The sequence below is a fragment of the Malurus melanocephalus genome, unplaced genomic scaffold, assembly GCF_030028575.1.
Source record: "Malurus melanocephalus ecotype Western Australia unplaced genomic scaffold, MMel_1.1 scaffold_35, whole genome shotgun sequence".
Taxonomy (NCBI): domain Eukaryota; kingdom Metazoa; phylum Chordata; class Aves; order Passeriformes; family Maluridae; genus Malurus; species Malurus melanocephalus.
The window spans coordinates 3,053,043-3,073,451 of NW_026623267.1; the positions used below are offsets into that span (position 1 = coordinate 3,053,043).

The window sequence follows — 20,409 nt, forward strand, 5'->3', positions numbered from 1 at the left end:
AAAACAATGCTGGTGGAACCCATGGTTTGTTTCAGCAAATTCTAAGCAATCTAGAAAATGTACCTCAGGATACTGGTAAATGGCAGGAATTTAAAACTGCTCAGATTGTCAGCTTTATGGATCAATAATGGTCCTTCTTCAGCAACAAGAAACAGCAGCTTCAGTTTTTACAGTAGGGAACAGAAGGTTTATGCTTGAGATCTGTATTTTGTACTGGATATTTTGTTCTGCATTAAGGTTGCAGTAGATGTGGTTTTGAACTACTGCACTGTAAGAAGAGATCCTAAATATATTTTATTATATGCATATCAAGAATACAAATAGTTGTGTTCAAADATCCTTGACATACTGCTAGAACTAAAACAAATTGCCAAATTTAAAAGCATTGGAATTTACCCATGAGAACTACAAACCGATGGCCTGTATTGACCTTAAAAAAGGAAAGAATATGTCATGGTGCTGCCAGCCAAGTCCAGGGTCTCCACATCCCTGCTCTCATTTAGAGGCCTACCTGAATGACTCCCAAAAAAATGGATCTTCTTATTGATTTCCAGTTTGTACTACCTAAAAGCCAGTCAATAAGTAAGAACTTATTCAAAGAATAAATTGTCCTATGGCTATTGAAAAAGGGGAGCTAGACAGCAAACAATCCTGTGTAACAGGGAGATGCAATGGATTCATGCATTAGATACAACTTCTCTCAAGAACAACAGTGAATTATGGCTTGCAGCATTTACTGTTAAAGAGAGAAAAATTATCCTTAAATAAAGACTTGTCAAGCTCTTTTACTCTCTCTCTCTACAAAAGCTTGTATTGCCATAAATATATTCCCTTATATATTTTGTAGAAGACTGACTTCAAAGATTGGCATCAGTGTAATTTCTTTATCACTACAACATATGGCAGTCTTCCCTGCTGCCAAAACATGGCCATGTTTCAGCCTCAGGGTACAGCTGGCTTGAACTTAAAACTGAGACTGCTTTCAAACATAAATACAGAATTTTGTGTTACCCCTTCAGATTCTATGAAGAAAAGCAAATGAAAATTTCTGTCGCTGTAAACTCTGTAAACACTACAGTGCCTCGTGGCTCCAGCCACACTAGGTCCTGTATTTTCCTTCTAATTTTTGGATAACATCTAAAATGATTAACAGTCACTGTGTCAGGATCATGTATCACTCAGCTATCCATACTGAAAACTTCTGCAGTTCAGATTCCAGTACAGGTTTGCAAGATTCTCATCTTTTGGTGATTTATGAGTTCCCCACATAGSCACAAGTTACAGCAATCTCTGATCATGTGCAATCAATGTTTGTGTAAACCTTCTGTTCAGAGGTTTTTTACAACTCATTGTTCTTAACCCATCATTTCCTCTTACAGTGCTCTTCCTGATTTGCAAAGCTGAATGTAAATCTCCTGTACTGGTGGTGCATGTTATTTCAACATTCTGAAAATTAGCCAGGTAAACACAGGCAATTTGTAGTTAGATCTGAAAGCACCCAGCATGATSATTTTGATTAAAATATATACCCAGCACTACTGYTTTGATTAAAAACATGAAAACATTGAATGCTACATTATGTTCTGAGCAGTTCTTTCAGCTGAGATGAGCATTTTCCAGGTTAGACATGGATGTTTTGCACCACAAACATCTAAAAGAAACTAACAGAATAAAAGTCTAACATTTAAAAGGGAAGAAAATGTAATATCTGCAATCTCACCGTCTATCCTCACTGCAGCTGTAGCTAGGAAAAAAACCCCTAAGTGCCTCCGGTTTTCTGCTTATTGGTGGAGCTGACAAACACAATTGCACGAGAGCACCTGCATAAAAGAAGCCCAGTGGGCAAAAGATAATTAAAACAGGTAAGAGAATAACTATTCCCTTCTCAKTAGAAGCTATATATATAGTAGTGTTAGCTGTAACATTGAAGTTGTCTAGGTTACTGCTTTGACCTGGTTCTTTCATTTGGAATAGATTTAGTCACAGGAGATAACATCCCCTACTAGAGGAAAGAAACTTCCTGACAGGTAGCAGGGTGTGTAAGGTCCTGTTTGAACCTGCAATACTTCCTCTACTGTGTGTGTTTTTCTGAATACAGCCCTGGATATAGTGCTTAACATTTACAGAAAGGGAAAAAGCAAGTGGAGGTTAGACAAGAAAGTATAAAAACAGTTCTCTACATGAGCCATATACTACTGTTGGTAGGTAAATTTCCAGCCACTGGATGTTAACAGTTTCCCTATTCCTCCATCTCCCTTTCCTAGACCTCCCTACTCCCAGAGAACAGTTGAGCATGGCTCAGCCTGAGGCTGCTTTAAGCAAAATCATTCTCAACTTCTAAACTGTTGAAATCAAACTAGTCTGGCACGTTAGATGTGATACTCCACAGCTTTTATTTCTGTGAAGTAGGAGGTGTATTTCTAACATCAAGGAAACATATTTTACTGCCAGTGCTCTGAAAATGTAGCTGCTCCATTCAGCATGTGGCTGCTGCAAGAGCATCAGGCTGGAGGCTCTGATGTATGAAAACTTCGATGATCTATGAAAGGCATCATGGTATAGCTGGCAAAGGAAGAGCAAGGATAGAGCCTGAGCTCAGGTAGAGGGAGAAAGACGATGCACTCCTGCAGTGCTTTTCACACTGTCATAGATGAACTTGTATATGTGACACTTTAGGGAGCCTGTTGCAAGCCTTGGTACTATCACTCTGCTAACAAAAGTGTAGGCCTTTGTGTAGAAGACTCTGCATGCCTTTGTTTTCAAAACCAGTGAATTTTTTCTTCCATTTTAAAATGYTGGACTTTTATTCTGTTTGTATAATGGTGTCTTTACTCTTCCTTCAGCTTTTTCTTACATTCAGGTCTTTTCTGCAATGGAAAGTTGCATGGCATAGTGAAGATCTGAAAGAATCACTGAATRTTTGCTGCACTTTCAATTCTGGGATATTAAGACAACCAGTCCTCCCCCTCATAAAAGGGAAGATGCAGGTGTTAGAAACCTGCAGTGAGAGGGAGAGCTCATACGAGTAATTTATAGAGCTTTGTCTGCAGAACCAAAGGATTTTCTATCATTCCTTCTCTAACTACAGCTGGCAGAGCTGACCTTACTGTGCTAACTATGCATGGCAGCAATTCCTTCCTCACACAGTTAAAAGTTAACTGCTTAATCATAAAGCTCTCCAAATTTCTAACCTCTGAAGATGAAAAGAATAAGAAGASCCAGTGGATACACATTAGAAACACAGTATGGGACAGTGAGCATGTGGAGTTTTCCTCTAACTGGGACTATTCACTTTCCAGGCACCATCTCAAGAACAGTTGATTCCATAACTGATCAAGGACTTCCAGTATTTACCCATGCAAAAGCACCTGCAGAAATCATTTATTGTAGGCTGCTACGCTTAGCATTTACAGTTAGAGGTTTACTACCTCTTAGGTTGTTTCTGCAAATGCCACCAATCTTTCACTTTCTCAGTATGTCTTCTAACAGTTCTCTGTGGGGTTTAGGGTATTATTGAAGATTCCTTATGGCTTCATGTTGTCASAGCATGAATTCACATACATACAAGATACAAGATCACAGCTTATTCTGGCACCTGAGTGTCTGARCTAAGACCCCTGCACCTCTGCCAGGATTTGTGCACTGGAAACAGAAGATTTTCTAGTCAACACATTCACAGAATAGATGAGTATGAGTCCACGCACAGCGGTATTTAGGCAAAATGGAAACTGAAAAGCCTGAAAGCCTGTTCTGGTGCTGTTAAATCAGTGGAAAAAGAACTTTCTTAGTCATTCTGGTGGGAGAATTGTAGCTGTATTTATTCAGACCATACATTCACCTGACACAGTGTAACTGAACCCTCACAGGCTGACATTCCAATGCTTAACTCCTTAGTTAAGGAACAGCAGAAATCTGGAATAGACAGTTTGCTAAAATAAATCCGTTTTATCTAACACAATGGAATCTTTAATCAATCACATAACTGGTRATAGAAGGTGAATGCAAATTCCACATGTATGCAAATTTGCTTATTTTGAATGTCATGAAAATAGCAGTTGGGATAAGGAGTATGCTTGTTGTAATTTAATCTGCTTCTCCATGTTTGCCAGAACATATGTTTTGTCTTTTTCYATTCTTGGTATTAAGTAGCCATGGATGTGTTTGAGTACTGCAAAAGCCACTCTAACATATCTCTGCCCAAGAAATGAGAAATTCAGACAGTTCTCTGAAGGGTCTATGCTTGCTTAACATTTTCTTGGAGTRGGCTGCATGTGTGGTGGTCTGCAATACCATTATTTGGATCATGATGAAAGATGGAAAACAGTGCTCCATACACAAAATACTAGACAGGCTGCTTACTCCATGTCTTTGCTCTATCTTGATAAGGCATCAGATTGAGCATCCATCTAGTATAGTGGGAATAGTTCTGTATGTATGTATGTATGTACTTGCAGGTGCATTTCTATAACACAATGACTTTTAAAAGGCATATTAGTCCAGAACACAATGTATCTTTTTTCATCTACTACAAAATATCAGATGCTAGAACAAAACAAAACAAACCCCACCCCCAAAAACCAGCCAACAACAAACCAAACATTTGACCAAACAGCAGGACAAAGAGCAAGAGGAAGATCCTTAGCACATCAGTTAAATGTCCTCTTCTTGTAATTGACAAATCAGGAAAGATAAAATCCCTAGTTTAGATACCAAAGTCTTGAAACCCTTCAGCCACTTTCTGGATTGTACTTGGGGAAGACATATGTGCTATGCTTCTTACTCACCCTCTTAAACAAGGTGTATCTGAAAAAAATATAGAATGTAAGAAAAGCAAGTGAATAGGTTCCTGCACAGGCAGTAGGCTGAGCTGGCTTACCATGCAGGCAGAGGAGCCCTTCTTACTAAGGGGGCTTAGGGGTGTCTACTGGCATAAGAAGAATTCTTCAAAGAAAAAGCACTATTAGACTGCAGCCTTAAATTGCTTCTGGTAAGCACACAAAAAAAAGATACTTGAAAGAAATTTCAGGGTGATGGATTCCACTCTGGAAACCAGGCACTTGTCTGCTCATCTAGACAGAAAGTCATAATGATTCAGGAGACACTAAAAGGCAGATTTCAAGACCAACTTTCAAGAGATGCATCTCTGATTTATGGTAAAGTCTAAATCCTATTTAGGGTTAGTAAGAATAATAGCCTACCTCCATTCCAGCTACAGCCAAATATCCTTTATTTTTAAAATTTATTTTATCCAAAACAACTGAAGTCACTGTTCAAATCATTCACCAGAATGAGAGACMTGGAGTGGAAGTTGAATAATCTGATCTGAAATCAGGAGGGTTGGGAGTTGTCTGGGGGAGTCACTGTATATCTGAGATGAAGATACAAAAAGCAGCACAACCTCCACAGGTTGTGGAGGTAATTAAATGAAACATTAGGCTTGTGACAGCAAGGGCAATAGAYGACAACAGCCCCTCCTGTCCACAAAAGCAACAGCAGCATACAATTGTGTRTTTGTGGACGTGTGGGGGATGTTGCCTGGTGGGGGCCTGACACTGAGCATGGAAACGATCTCCTGTTTGCTGCTGTGTCCAGACAAAACAGGATTTATATATACAGTTTGAAAGGAACAGAACTCCAATCAGCAATGTGTCATCAGAAGAGTCATTGAAGAAGCCATCTTCTGTTTTGCCCAGAAGGAACAACCTGCAAAATCAGAAACRCCAGATAAAATTTTGGCAGTAAAGCAAATATTGTTGCCATTTAACTCCCAGTCTACAGGGGCAATAGAGAAAACATATGTATTATTCCCTCTGGCAAACACACATAATGCATTAATAAAATGATAAGTTGTAAAAGATACCAAAATTTAAACCTTTCAGATTTTCCCTATTTTTAGGAAACAGGAACACACCTTCACAGTTTTTTGTAATTTTTCATAATAGCTTTAACTTACAYATTTGCTGACTATACTTTAGCCTTTTACTCTCTATTTTCAATTTATACATTGCACTACAAAAAAAACCCCCCACACCTTATTTATGATTTGTCAGAAAGACAAAACATCTGAAAAAAGATCTAATTTTAGCAAAATGTGTAACTGCTATTTTAAAATTGCAGTGTTAGTTTCCACTCTGTCTTCTAACCTGTCTTAGGATATTGTGGAAGAGCCTGAAATACATGTGAACCAATAGAAAAAATGAAAGGCAATGGTCAACATCATCCATTCATTAAAAAGAGGAAAATGTATCTTGCTTTGTTATTGGGAGCTGCAACAGTCTGAACTGTAATGAGTTCATTTTTTGAGAATATCCATGCAGAGGATGCTGCACCTGTTAGTGGAGATCACTGGCATCTGCATTTCAGCACTTAAAGAGAACAGAATCTGAAATTGATGTTCTGTCTCCCGTGTGAGGAGTCTGTAGTTCTGCTTCTTGACCCTAAGCCCAAAGACAAATTATAGTACATACAGGGGTGGCAGAGGAATAAGAAAATACCTCATTGTAGCAATTAACCACAATAAARTGACCCACATTTTCCAAACAGAATAAAGTATTAAACAAGAACTTATGTTCCCTCTARTGTCTGAACAAAAGGTGAAAGACTGCAGGAGCAACTTGCAGAAATCTGAAAATCTCAATTGTTCTTAAGGTGAGATTTCCCATTGCTGCAAAGAGAGGTGCCCTGCAGGGATCATTTGTACAGTCTGACAAGAGATTTTACACCAGGATGAAACTGGCCCATGTCACAATCCATTGATGAGAGTCTGGCAGGACTTCCGACAAGAGCAGCTTTGCTGCCRTGACTCAGACAGGCCATCAACAGACATTTCCTCTGGAGTAACTCAGTGTACTGAATTATTTAAAGTCCCTGTCATCCACAGGCTGAGACCTGCTACTTGTAGGTACAGCAGGGAACCTCATCTCCTGACAGCTGTTAGATGCTGAGACCTCATCCCATGGAAAGGTGCTCAGAGGGATTTTTGTAACTAACTTCTTTCTACTAATTTTGTGCATCTGAAATTCATCATTTATTATCACTCATCATGATATCCTGTGAAGAATTAAATTCCTTAATTAATATTAGAAAAATGTGAGTCATTCTGCCAAACTGTTTATCAGCTAAAGRAAACCTGACCATTTTCAGCATTTTCTAGCCCAAAAAAGTACAGTAGTCCCTATAAAGTTCCTGAATTAGTGCTTGAGAGTTCTGGTTTTGTATTTTATTGTGTTTATAGGAGATTGTAGTAGCTTAATCATGATCCCAAAGACATGTTACATAAAGAAAGAACTCTGCCTTCAAGGAGTCTTAGTAARTCTGCATTAAAATGCTGGAGCTTTGAAGCTTTATCATGCCCTTATTATACAAGCTAAAAATGGACTTTTAATRCATAGAGGTAGTACTTTAAATATTTGGGGACCTCTTTAATTGTCTATTTTAGTAGCCCCAGAGCAACCTGACACTTGCATATTTAACCACCGTATCTATATAATTAGTAAATGTAACTGTTCAAAATACATCTGTGTCCCACATGCTACCCCTAGATTTTTGATGCTGTGGGAAGAAGAGGCACACAAAAGGGCTTTCTAACTTCAGTAATTATTTCCATTTTAACTCTAATACTGGTAGTCATGTGTTGGTATCACTGAAACCTTTTCTTGTTTCTTTAATGCATTCTTTCCCAGCACAATTTGGACACGTAATCACTCAGGTAAATGATGATACATACAAATGAAAATGCTCAGAAGATTGTAGGAACAATGTAATTAATTTTCTGTATTATTGTACATAAAGTATAGTATTAGGGAATAATGCAAAATTCACTAAAACAATGCAGCATTATTTGTCTTAACTATATCCTCCTCTGTGACATACATTGATGGGTACTAATGCATTACATGTAGATCAAATCCTTTGTAGTAGACATTATTCCTGTTACAACACTGTGCTGCAGTAATCCATTCTGGTATATTGGTAAATCAAATAAAACATACTATTTTATGGYATATGAAGCAAGTAGATAAGAAATCTATTTTGCCCTGATCATCAATATGAATGCATGTTATGTAAAACTCTGTAAAACTAAGGGCTTCCAAAGGGTATTTCACASCAAGATACAGAACAAAACCCATGCAGTATACAGAACAGTTATGAAGAATCTTCCATCAAGAATTTCTTTCCTGACCCTCACTGAATTATACCTCAAGATCTAAGAATTTTTGATTCATTTCAAATGCAGGTATTTGTCTAGAATTTTGGGTTATTTCCCTTTATTTTCATTTATATTTATCCTGCTCTATAAATATTACTGAAGTCCATAGGACTTTATTGGTTTTATATGTTTTAAGGTCAGTTCCTAACCAGTTGCTATTTAGAATTTAAAATAAAGTTACTTCAACCAGAAATTTAAGAAAAAGTTATGTTTGTATCAGGAAGACTTTAATATTGTAACTCTACTAGTGACTGCACTTTTTAGAATATTCATTTCTTTCTTRGATTAAATGCTAAATGAATTTGATGTATTTCTCCAATCATGCTCTGTAGWTTATATTTTGGTAATACAATATTGCACATTCATCTTTACTTCAAGACTGAATTAAAGGTTGTAGGTTGCAACACTGTGGTCACATTTTCTTGACTCTGCAGTCTGGTAGCTTTCCCTACTAGAATTCTTTTCCAGAATTAGTGCATTTGCTTTGTGAAAATTAGAGGACTTGAAATGGCTTGTGGAAGCAGCCAGGAAAGACGTGTAATCTCAGTATGGACTCCTTGAATATTTGCAGAGAATCCTTTGTGTGTGCCAGGCAGATTTTTAGCTACTGCATCTAGATAAATACAGGTATAGGACACGGACTCAAATGCTACTTACCCAGCATAACACTGATTAAGCCACTGAGCTATTAAATCACACTGTAACTTCTCCAGCTTCTTAAGGTCTATATATAAGCATTCCTTAAGACTGAGATATATATAAAATGGTTTTAGAAGTGTTCACTGAGGTCATTTTGGCTTTCCTATTCTGCATAAAAATTGGCTCCCATGGTTAAATAAAACAGATTTCAGTTTTTCATGTAACTCACACTCAAAAGTACACAATTTGTAAATTGCAGAAAGATGCAATTAAAGTGTAAAGGAAATAAATAAAACAGGTTCTGCAACTACTTATAAAAGCATGGAAATTCAATCCCTTGATACATCAACTCACAGATGATAGAACTAAATTATAAAGTTATGTATACAAAATGCATCACACCTGCATAAATATTTATGTATCATCATTAATTAAAACCATATAGAGGGAATAGAAATATCCTTTTGTGATGGAAAGACATCACATTATTGTAGAAGAACATCTTGCCAGTACATATAGGTTATATATATTTGTYATTTTTTGTGTGTTATATTTCATGAAAGAAACTCCAGCAAAACAGCTAATATTCTGAATCCATTCACCAAATATCTTCTGGACTGTCCGACAGCTACTGCACTGGCAGTGCAGTAAATCATGGCTACTGTTACAGCCTCAAGTGAGAACAAACAGATGGTGTTTGTCTTGGGTGATGTTGGAGCATCAGCAAAGCCAGCCTCAGATGAGCCAGCCACCTCTCCATTCCACCCAGTCTTCTCACTGCTGGTTCACCTCCTCCTCCTCATCTGAGCTGGTACAGTCATTCCTGCCACTGCCAGAGGGAAACAATCTGGGAGCAAAGTGCAAACTCTCACAAACAAACCAACTCACCAAGCAACCTGGCAGCAATACCARTTCAAGGTATTCACACTCCTCCTGTCATATGCCTTTTGTTTTTCCTCCTGTGTTCCCAGTAGTTTCTGTAGGACCAGTCAAACCATCAGTGATTGATAGAGCTCAGAAAAGCTTTGGAAGCTCCTCTCTTTCTTAAAACAGACCATCTATGCAATGTTATTTGTTCTGGAGGTGTTCCTACACTCTCCTTCTGGCAAGAGGGATGAACTGAAGTCAGAGTTACAAGAAATAATAAGGCTATCAGTTGTCTCAACTAGTATTGCCACTGAGAAGAGAGCATGGGGTACTGAATCCTGTGAGTAAAAATGAAGTAAAAAGACATGTCTAATTGCTGAAATTAATTCATTCTTGTACCAGGCTGCCTCATTAAATATGCTGGCTCCTACTGTGCATTTCCAAGTCAAAGTAACCTTCTAATTAGGATACAACAATATGATAGGAAAAAATATGGAAGATTATGTCAGGTATATCAAGCCGCAGTCAATTGAGAGAATTTAAATGCAATGTCTTTGAAATTAGTATTATCTGACAAGGAACCAGGGATCTGCCTCAGCTGATGCATGAGCCTGTATCATTGAGSTTCCTGCACCTGCCATAAACTTCATCCACATAAGGACTTACTAAAAACTCCTTTAAATAAAGCACTGCAGCCACCTAGCCTTGAAAATATGCAAGTGTTCAGGAATACTGTGATCGCAGACTGGAATCGAGCAAAATCCAATGTATTTCCAGATACYTCAGAAGCCAGTGAAAGATGGATCAGGTGAAGCCAATTAGACAGAAACAAACTGAATTAAGTAACAGAACAACCAAAAATCACAGAAAGGCAAGAGTGATCCRTCAGTAAGGCCATCTCTCTCGAGGTTGACTTTACAAAGTTGCAGGACAGTAATTTTTGCTTGGCTCATAATCAATTCTTGCTAATGCTATGTTCTCTGGTTCTGCCTAACACTGATGAGATAAGGAACAAAAGGATCAATGGTCTCATTGTGTTTACTAGTAAACCAGTAATCAGGATAGAGGACTCAATTCCYTGAATCCTAATGATCCATGAATTTGCTCAAGTATCCCCTTAGGCTGTCATCAGTTATGAACAAACAGCAACAAAAACATTGTTGAGGAAAGCAGTGTCAATGGTAGAAAATGTGGACAGAATCAAGAATAAACCTGTGCTGCTGCTGCAGCTGCTGTGTAAGAGCATTCCTAATTTTCCTCTGTGGTCAACTGCTGTGCCATTCCCAAATCACAAAGCAAACCTCACCTGCCTCCTCTCAAAAATTCTCAAGTTGGGCACCTGTTACCAAATTCGCTGGGAATACCTGCCCATCTGGACTCATATTCTGATTCCTGATCTTCTGAGTAATAAAAGACAACAAAAAGCCTTAGTAATACCACACAGGAACACAAGTTAACAACAGACATTCTTATTATCTCTTCTCTAAAGGGAATTTTCAATAGGTCAATCAGACTTTKGATGCTAGTTAACTACCAAAATTCATTTCAGATTTTCCACTCAGCTACAGCACTAGCTGAGAGAGAGAAAAATACAATGTACAATCAAAATTGGGATAAAAWGATTCAAAGAATGATCATAAATGTACTTTTTATTTTCCAGGTGCACAGTAGCTTTTGAACTTTCTCTCTTATGAGGYATGAAAGGATTAAAAGGATACCTAGTGTGGCAGCCTATGGCATATATATCATGTGAGTTGCATTTTCTCTGATGTGTGGTGCTGTCCAGTGTTGAGAACAGGCTGYTGATATGCATGAACTCAGCTGGATAGTCTGTGTTCTTATGGTCTGTTATCTTTAAACTCCCAGGGAAAAATTGGACTCCTATTTCAAGAAAAATGCATCCCATTTGAAATTCTATCTAAGCTGAATACACATACATATATTTTTTTCATCATCCCACTTGCAGATGCTTTACATGGAAAAAAAAATTTCCAGCCTCTTGATTACTACTATTTAATAACAACATGGTCACACTGGTAAAATAACAAATTATTTTCTAAAAAAAGCTTTTTCAGTCTCAGTTTTTCTGCTTCCTACAGTCTAAGAAAGACTCTTCACAATAAAAATCTTGTACTTTTAGTGGTTCTTTATACATGAAAAGAACAGCTTTGTGCCATCCTCAGTGGTAGGAAGTGACAGGCAGAGCATGACATCACTCTTTATTTTTAACTGTCTGCCTTCTGGTGAATTATTTTGCTGTCAGTAAATATTACAGCWGCTTTAATCACATTCAGGCTTTACGAGGACAATCCCTGTGCTGCGTTTGATCACAGAAGGTGGCAGTTCTTASCTTCTGAAGGAGAAACTTGGTTTCCAGATTTGGCACAATGGCTGATCTGCAGACAGATCAATAAGAATATGTCTCAGAGAAATGCTAACACACCTACAAAACGTGTACAATGGATCCATGGCAAAAATATCACATGGCATCCATGTGGATTTTTCCATTTTAACCACACCAGTCAGACTCACCACTTACAAAAGTATCAAATCCTGGCTTCAGGAACACAGGCTTAGTCAGAAAGCAATTCACACTATAGACATTTAATTAAACTTGTCACCAGTCTGACTTCAGCAGATTGTAACAGCTTCCACATTCCTGTTACCACTCTATCACTGGTCTTAGTATCATTCACATGCAATGTCTAAAATAAGACAGGGTCGGTAAGCTTATTACTGAGAAAAAAACCATGTTTCTATCCTCCTCCAGACTGTGAGAGTCTTTAAAATAAACAAGAGGAGAAATGCACCTTCCTGATTCCCGAAGAGTGCAGAGATCCAGCACAGACTATGCTTATGTTACCTTGTCTCCATTGCCTCCATTACTAAATCTATTTGGCTTCTCTCTAAGGAAAACACAGTCATTCATTAATCCAGCATGAAAGCACATTGTAGCCTTGACAACTATCACAWCCTAATTATTATTGCTAAATAGTGCTACTAGAAGACCAAGTTCTGAAACACCAAGTTTTGAAAGCCCACAATAGTAAGAACAATTAGATATATGCAAGGGCAGAAAAAAAAGCTGTTTCCCATCTTAAAAAAAAAAAAAAAACCCAAACAAAAAAAACCAGAAGGAAAAAAAAAGTAGCACAAGAAGTCTGGTCTTTTCTCTGAACTTCATTAACACTCCCACTCCAAGTCACTTCAGGCAATTACTACTATCACACTAACTAGTGGCCCAGAAGGCACTAAGTGTGTAAACAGCATATACACAATTTAAAATCACAAGGGAATTACTTATTGGCTAATTTACACWGCAGCTGGAATTAACGAATCATTAATCTCTGTTGGTAAGACACCTCATCAGTCGTGGTTGAATAAAGCAGTCGATTAGGCTTTCTTGCTTCTTGCATCAGRCCAATAGTTCTTGCTCTTTCTGCCTTCCTTTCTCTGAGAATGCTGTATCTTTTCACACTTTGCTTCTTGAATCTATAAGCTGCTGATTCCRTCTCAAACATTTTGATTCTGTCTACTTTTACCTTTCTTATCAYGCGCAGCTCAAGGCCTTCTCAACATTTTCACACAAGCAGTTTTCGCAATCTTTACAAAGTCAGAAGAAAGGTTATTTGGTTGAGCTGGAAAAGAGGGTTTACAGCCTGAAGGCGATGTGTAGCCTACAAATTACCAACAGTACTGGGGAACTGTCCCTCGCTGCAGTTTCGAGCCGAGCCGCAGCACTGCGCTGCCCCACCGAGCCTATCCCCGCCGATAAATGAGCAGCGACAGCCAGGACACGACGTGTCCGGGGGCTCATGTGCCAGCTGCCACGGCTGGGAAGGAAACTCTGCGGCAGCCCGAGGCTTTGAGAGCATTCCTGAGCGGAGCCGCCCGACACGGAGCTCGGGTCACACACGCGTTTAGAAAAGCCGCGGCACGATCAACGCCGCCCCGRCTGCCCCAAGGGCATTGAGGAAGCACCGCCAGGGCGCCATAAAGTGAAAAGCGAAGCGCCTTATCTGCAGTTCTCGTCCGCTTGTTTGTTTGTTTGTTTGTTTKCCCGCAGTACTCGGTYTATTTCCTTCCGGTGCATTCGCGGGCGGGGCGCACCAACCCCTGCCCCGGTTCTGCCCGCTGCGCAGGCGCGGCCGGCGGCGGCGATGGGCGGGCGGGTGACCCGCGTGTTCCGGAATTTTAACGTGGAGAACCGGGCCAGCCGCGAGATCAGCAAGGACAAGCCCACGCCCGCACCGCGGCACCCCACCGCCCGGCTGGACCCCACGGCCGGTGAGTGCCGGCCTCGCCCGCCTGCGGGGTGACCCCGGCGGCGGCGTCTGTGGGCCCGGGAGGAGGGGCAGGCCGGGCCCGGTGCGGGGCCCGGGGCGGTGGCGAGGCCGCGGCGGCTGTGGCGGGGCCGGTGACATTGAGAGCGGGGCCGGTGACATTGAGAGCGGGGCCGGTGACATTGAGAGCGGGGCTGGGCGTGCCGGGAGCCGCGGCGGGCACGGGGCGGCTGTGGGACGGTGCGGGGTTTGTGGGGCGATCACAGCGGGCAGCGACGGGAGGGAGCCGATGGCGATGGTTTGCTGGGGGTGAGTGATGAAGGAGGCTGCTGGGGCGGCTCCCGGGGACAGCTGGCGGAGCGGCTGATGGAGGCTGTGGCCGGGGCTGTTACAGGGGGCGGTCGGTGGAGGTGGTTCACGGGGACAGTTCCTGGCGGCGGGTGAGGGGATGGGTGCTGGGATGATTGGTGGCGGTGGTGAAATCGGTGGTTGCTGGGGGCAGCAGTGGGCTGGTGGCAGGGAGCGCTTGCTGAGGCACCGCTACAGAGCAGCACCGAGCGTGCCACAGCTCGGGAAGTGTGTGCTTCCCGCTGTGCTGTGACAGGTGACCGGCCCAGCCCCAGCATGTGAAGCGGTGYTGGTAAGGTGAGGCCCGTGGGAAGAATGACAACTTCCCAAGAAGGCGCCTGCATCTGCGGGAGCCATGCCGTGCCGCTGGGAAAGCGATGGGTTGGCAGAACTAACAAAAAGGAAATTATTTGACTGAGATCTGTCTTTTCTCCGTTTTTTTTCCTCCTTCCCTTCTTCTTCTCACTGCCTTTAGATAGCCCAGAGATAAAAGAAGAAGTTTTCAGAAAGGATGATAGGTTCCTCACCTTGCTAAAAGATGTTTATGTTGAGTCCAGAGATCCACCAGTGCGGGTGAGTGCGTTTATCTGTACGAGCCATATCAGCGTCAGCTTTGTGATCTTCAAACTCAGCAGAGTTTGTGTCAAGAAAAATGCTCTTAGTGCATAAAAGCTATCTTTTTTTCAGTAGATAAAAGTGGTATTATTTCTCTTCTTTACATCAATAGCACTGTCTCTGACCCCGGGTTTTGAACATGTGACAGATTATTCAAGCTCGTAAATGCTGACAAAATCTTAATTTTTAACATTGCATTGATCTTATATTGTTTTTCACCTAAATTCCCATTTCTGCTTCCTGTGAGGCACGATAGTTGTCTAGCCTTTTACAAAGAAAGAGGAGTTTGCCAGAGATCATTTGTGGAATTGTTGGAAGAGACTGGGACTGCTGAGGGAGCAGGGATGTGGTAGAAGACAAAGATGTTTACATCATAATGGATATTTTAACTACTGATGTTACTCACGTTATACAGTGGAGAGACTTTTTTTTTATCCTTAGGTTTTTTCTACACAACCTTGTGGGTTGTATGGTCATCATTTCCTTATTGCTGCAATCTTTTACTCGGAAGGCAAAGCATATTCTTGTAAAAGGCAGACTGGAGTTCAGTCTTCTCTTTTCCATCATATTGTGCTATGGCTTATGTCTTTTCCCTGTTGCATTATTGGACCACTTTATTCTAGGTGCTTTATTTAGCATTAAAATTTTTATAGTCATCTAGTGAGATCCTTAAGTCTCTCTACTCTGCCACTTAATGGTATTCAAGTCTAAAAATATTTCAAATTCAAATAGATTTTTTCGGTCTCCCCCTGAAATTTTCAAGTAATCTCTATCCTTAATTTCCATCACAGAGTTTAGGGCTCTAATCTTGAAGAGTTGAAGGTCTGATTTCAGTATCTTTCAATATTTATTTATAAGCCTGTCAAGAGAGATTTGAGAAAAAGCCAAAACTGGAACAACTCTTTGCTTGATTCCATGCCTAGTCTGAGGCTCCTACCACATAAGACTTGCACTTGTGGTGCGTCTGCTTGCAGTTTTTGGAACACAGTTGAAATCACAAAGACTTGTGGGCAAAACAATACAAAAGCTTCCTTCTTTTCCTGATGTTATCCTGACAACTTTGTGCATTGTGCACATGATGTGTACATGCCTCTGTATGTTTGGTATGTCTGCCTGTGGTAAGTGGAGAAGCACCAGCTCAGGAGTCCTGAAGTGGCAGATTCCCTGAGACATGATCTTATTAAGAGCTGAAAAACCATTCATTATCCAAGCACAGTTTTAGCACACAGCAGAAGGAAAGTACAGAGTACAAAACAGACATTCCTTGTCTGTTAGAAATAGACACACAGGTGCTGTAGCATTCACATCACTTTTCTCAGCATGTGTGATTGTCAATACAGATTGTCTGTGTGATAATCAGTGGCTGTGGGCTCTGATTACTGTGTAAATACTTCTGAATTTAAGAAATGCTTGTGTCGTTTTTTTAGTGTCATTCACTGGCTCAATCTTAATGAAAGGAAATAAGAGGAAGTCAAAGCTAGTTTGGAAATTATTTGAAAATATGAAGAGATTTTGTGTGTCCATATTTTGCATTAGTCATAGCAATTAAACTCCATATGATGCTACAAAATAGCAGGAAAGCTTTTTCTCTAGACAGAGCAAAGATCGATGAAAAAGTTTTCCAATGGTATCAGAAGAATACCAATTGGTTGAGTGATTATTTTGTCCTTTCCAATGAATCAGTACCAAATATTATCTGCATTTGGTTACCAGAATTTGTAGTTTGCCTTGTATGAAAGGCTGTCAAACCTATACAATGCTTAGAGTGCAATGGATAGGGGCTTTTCAGCATTTGGTTGGGAGYTGACACTGTATGTGAAATGGCTGTGGAAGAAGCAAGGCTGGCTAAGCTTTTTTTGCAAAAAAAAAAAAACTAATTTGGGGAAAGCTAACAGGAAATGCCATATTTAACAATGCAGCTTAGCTGCTACACTGTGCGTACTAAACAGAACTACTCTTGAGCTTTTTTTGTTTTCCTTTCCTCAATTAGGTGAAAGATGGAAGTGGTGAACATCTGCCATGTAAGCAGGAGGAAAAGAGACTTACAAAATTAGGCCACTTGGAAGCTCTAGATGTTAAGAAAGTTCCCAAAGGCAAAATTTCCATTGTGGAGGCTCTGACACTTCTTAATAATCATAAACTTCAACCTCAAATATGGACTGCAGAGAAAATAGCAGCAGAATACAGTCTGGAACTGAAGGAGGTCAACTCTCTTCTGGAATTCTTCATTCCTTTTGCTGTGCAGGAATTTCCTAAAGAAACCAAAAAAGCCATAACAAGCCATAAACAGAAACAGTTAACATAAAAATACTTGCCAAAACCTAGTGTGTTCTCACTTGTGTCTTCATTTTACTCTCAAGTATATTCCGTGTCTGAAAATTCAGGGTCAACAATATGTTATCCAGCAAGGCTGCTTCTTTATGCCAGTGAGATGTGTTAAGCAATTCCATTCTATCCTGTATGTCTTCAGTTAAATGCAGCAATTACAGTTTGTAAACCAGACTGTAGCTAGTAAGTGGTATGAGAGCATGTCACACAGTTCTGATTATCCCATTCAAATGTTACAAGTACAGTTAAAGCATTTTACCTTAACAGATTGCCTTTTTTAGCAGAGATTTCCTGGCCTGCAGCTAAACAGGTGTTCTGTATATGTTGACTCTGTAATTTCATGTTGCACTGCTCTTTAAAGGCCTTGCTGTCAAGGTGTGTGTGTATATAACAGCTGTATTTTGTATAAGAGTGCATAGTATTTATACTTTGTAAAGAAGGTTAACCACAAGAGCATTTGGGAAATTCAGCTGTGTCAAACATGAAATAAAAAGAATAGCAAGAAGGCCTCTTTCTAGTGCTGGAACAGTAATTGCTCATACATAACTACTCTATTCTGATTTAGCTTAAATACCTGCACATCTCCAGTTGCTGTTAGTCAGGGAATTTGTAGAGTGATGATCTGGCATTAGTCTCTTGCAGCAGCCCATGGCGTCTGCTGTATGAGAAACAATGCTTCATATTAATAGGTAGCAAGGAAATGCAACTAGACCTACTAATTGCACCCACCAGTAGGACTTTGGTGAATGTTTGCCCATCCTGTTGGAACAGTCCTTTTTCCCTGTGCAGGTCTTGTCTGATCCAAATGTGGGCTAGATCAGGTCATGTTTTCTCACAGCAACTTACCTGCATGCTAGATGGGCAGCAGATGATGCAAAGATGACAACAACTGCAAGATAGTGGTGGATTGTAACCTTGATACTGTGACTTCATGTCGGTGTAGGTAAGAAGTTTTGCACTGGTAATTAATTCTGTAGTGAAATGTCAGTTAAGATGGGGAGATTGGGGCCGCAGATAACCAGAATTGATGCTTAAAAATGCATTGTGGTTGCCTTCCTTCAAAAAACAAAGCCAAAATATTTCATTTTATGCCTATCACCAAAGAAGATTAATTTATTTAAAGGATATAAGTGAGCGCCACACTTGCAGTGTAACTTTCTTTTCAAGAACTTTTCTGCCAAGTCTGCGATTTGGAGTCTGGTAAATACCAAGATGATGGTCAGCTTCTCTGAGCTGGAACGTGGTATCTCCAGTACAGTTTGCCACAGTGTATTTCAAGGTTTTGCTTGATTCATTTCTGAAGTACATAATGCTACACCGTAGTGGAAGAAGACACTGTGCATTGTATAAAAATTCAAAATTGTCAGTTCTTTACATGTGTGGCTTGTCATTTGTCCTCTGATGCAGTGGGGTACAGAGCTGCACTCTGAAACTAATGCACCTGAGTTATGCACCACATTAAGATTTCTTTGTTTTGCACAAAATATTCTGTTTCATAGAATGGTGTAACAGAAATACTTTCTTGTTTGATACTGTTCATCCTAGTGTAATTAAGGTAATATTCAGAAAACAGCTGTGGAATGCATTTGTTACAGATACTGTTGATACTGAAGATGCTGTAATTTCCTTGAAAATGAATTTTAATTATGGATTGAAGTAGATTAAAAACGCATTACAGCCAGTACCAGACAACAGTTTATGCATGCACCCTGGACCATCTTCATATGTACTTGGACATCTTATGTCTGCCTTCACAAAAAGTCTCGTGATGTGACTGCAGCATGACAGTGCCATCTCGCTTTTATGGTACACTACTGTGTTGCTTACACCATTTAGCAGGCACATACTTTGGGATGTTTGGTGCTCATCATGTTCAGTGCTCCAGCCATACCTTCTGGACAAAATCCTGTCCCCAAATGCGATGATTGCAAAGCTATTCCCTGTTTCCGTGGAGCCAGGATCTCTATTATATCCCCACAGTGGGGAAGCAGAGATCCCGCAGCAGAGTTGGTGTAGGGATCCATCTGCCTGGAGGAAGGTGAACTAGTGGCCCAGAAGGCTTTTCTGGAGTAGAGAAGTTCTCTGGAAAGTGTGTTCAGGAAAATTAGATACAATGCAATTTGTCAGCACACAGATGCTTTTGGCAGTCACCTGCCCCACCTGCTGGGCAGTGTCAAACCAGCATTACAGACTGCTGCCAATGGTACAAGATAATGTAAAAATTAGTATCATTATCTATTCAATTGTCTGAGGTCTGAATGTTTAGCTTTCACTGTGTCTTCTGACATGGAGCATGTTGGTTGCCCAAAGGTCACAAGAGCCAGTAGCATGGATTTTACTCTGGTAGGAAAGCCAATCCCTGATCAAGCCCTCCAATGCTACCATCTTGTCCTGTGTAGGCTGCTGACACAGCACATGTGTGTGCCTAACAGTGTTGCAGTGAGGATGTGTTTGAAAGTCACACTGTCTTTAGGGTTGATGTCTGAACAAGACTATTCTCACTGTTCCATCTTTTCTGGAATTCTTTCTCCAATTTCAAGGGACATTTTACTCATCAGTTATCTTGCCTGGTTACTAGTTTCTAATTGGAAGAATAATGGTATTTTCTTTACACTTGAAAAATTTTTTTTGTCAATGTCCCTTTATGTCTATATCCCTTTCCTGTTTGGCTGTCAGCCTAAGAAAGACATATTCTTCAAGCAACTCTTTTGAAGAGGTAATTATGGGGAATTTGTGGGAATCTGCAGTTTGCTTTTCTGGTACTTCTATGTGAAGAATTTTTCATGTCTCATTGCCATGCATATGGTGCACCAAATTTAGCTCAGGTGGTTTGTGGTTTTGGCCACCATCTAGAAGCATTACATTTGGTAGGGAACAGCCTGTCTCATTCAAACTGCTTTGTTCTTGTGGAATTAATTAAATGCACAATGTATATGTATTAACTTCGTGATTATAGGACAGGTCCTATAAGTTCCTGTCCTGGATAGGACAGGTTTTGAAAGGAATTTAGCTTTCACATCTTCAAAAGCTGCTCTTCAGGGATATGTGAACCCAAGTAATCTGTCTCACCACATATATATTAATTGTAGCTTGGTTCATGCAGACTATGGCGAGATAGCA

General features: G+C 40.2%; 1 protein-coding gene and 1 long non-coding RNA gene across 2 annotated transcripts; one reads left to right on the forward strand and one right to left on the reverse strand.

The window, feature by feature from the left end:
• Window positions 1-3,562: 3,562 nt before the first annotated feature.
• Window positions 3,563-13,828, reverse strand: LOC130572415 (uncharacterized). The gene is made up of 3 exons (XR_008965215.1): window positions 13,258-13,828; window positions 9,737-9,825; window positions 3,563-5,703 (listed from the first exon to the last, which is right to left on the reverse strand). It is a non-coding gene; the product is annotated as an uncharacterized LOC130572415 (long non-coding RNA).
• Window positions 13,829-13,832: 4 nt separating this feature from the next.
• NDUFAF4 (NADH:ubiquinone oxidoreductase complex assembly factor 4) lies at window positions 13,833-17,281 on the forward strand. The gene is made up of 3 exons (XM_057364110.1): window positions 13,833-14,002; window positions 14,822-14,919; window positions 16,952-17,281. Exons 1-3 carry the CDS (start codon window positions 13,876-13,878, stop codon window positions 17,264-17,266), a joined length of 540 nt encoding a protein of 179 aa, XP_057220093.1. The 5' UTR covers window positions 13,833-13,875; the 3' UTR covers window positions 17,267-17,281.
• Window positions 17,282-20,409: the final 3,128 nt, after the last annotated feature.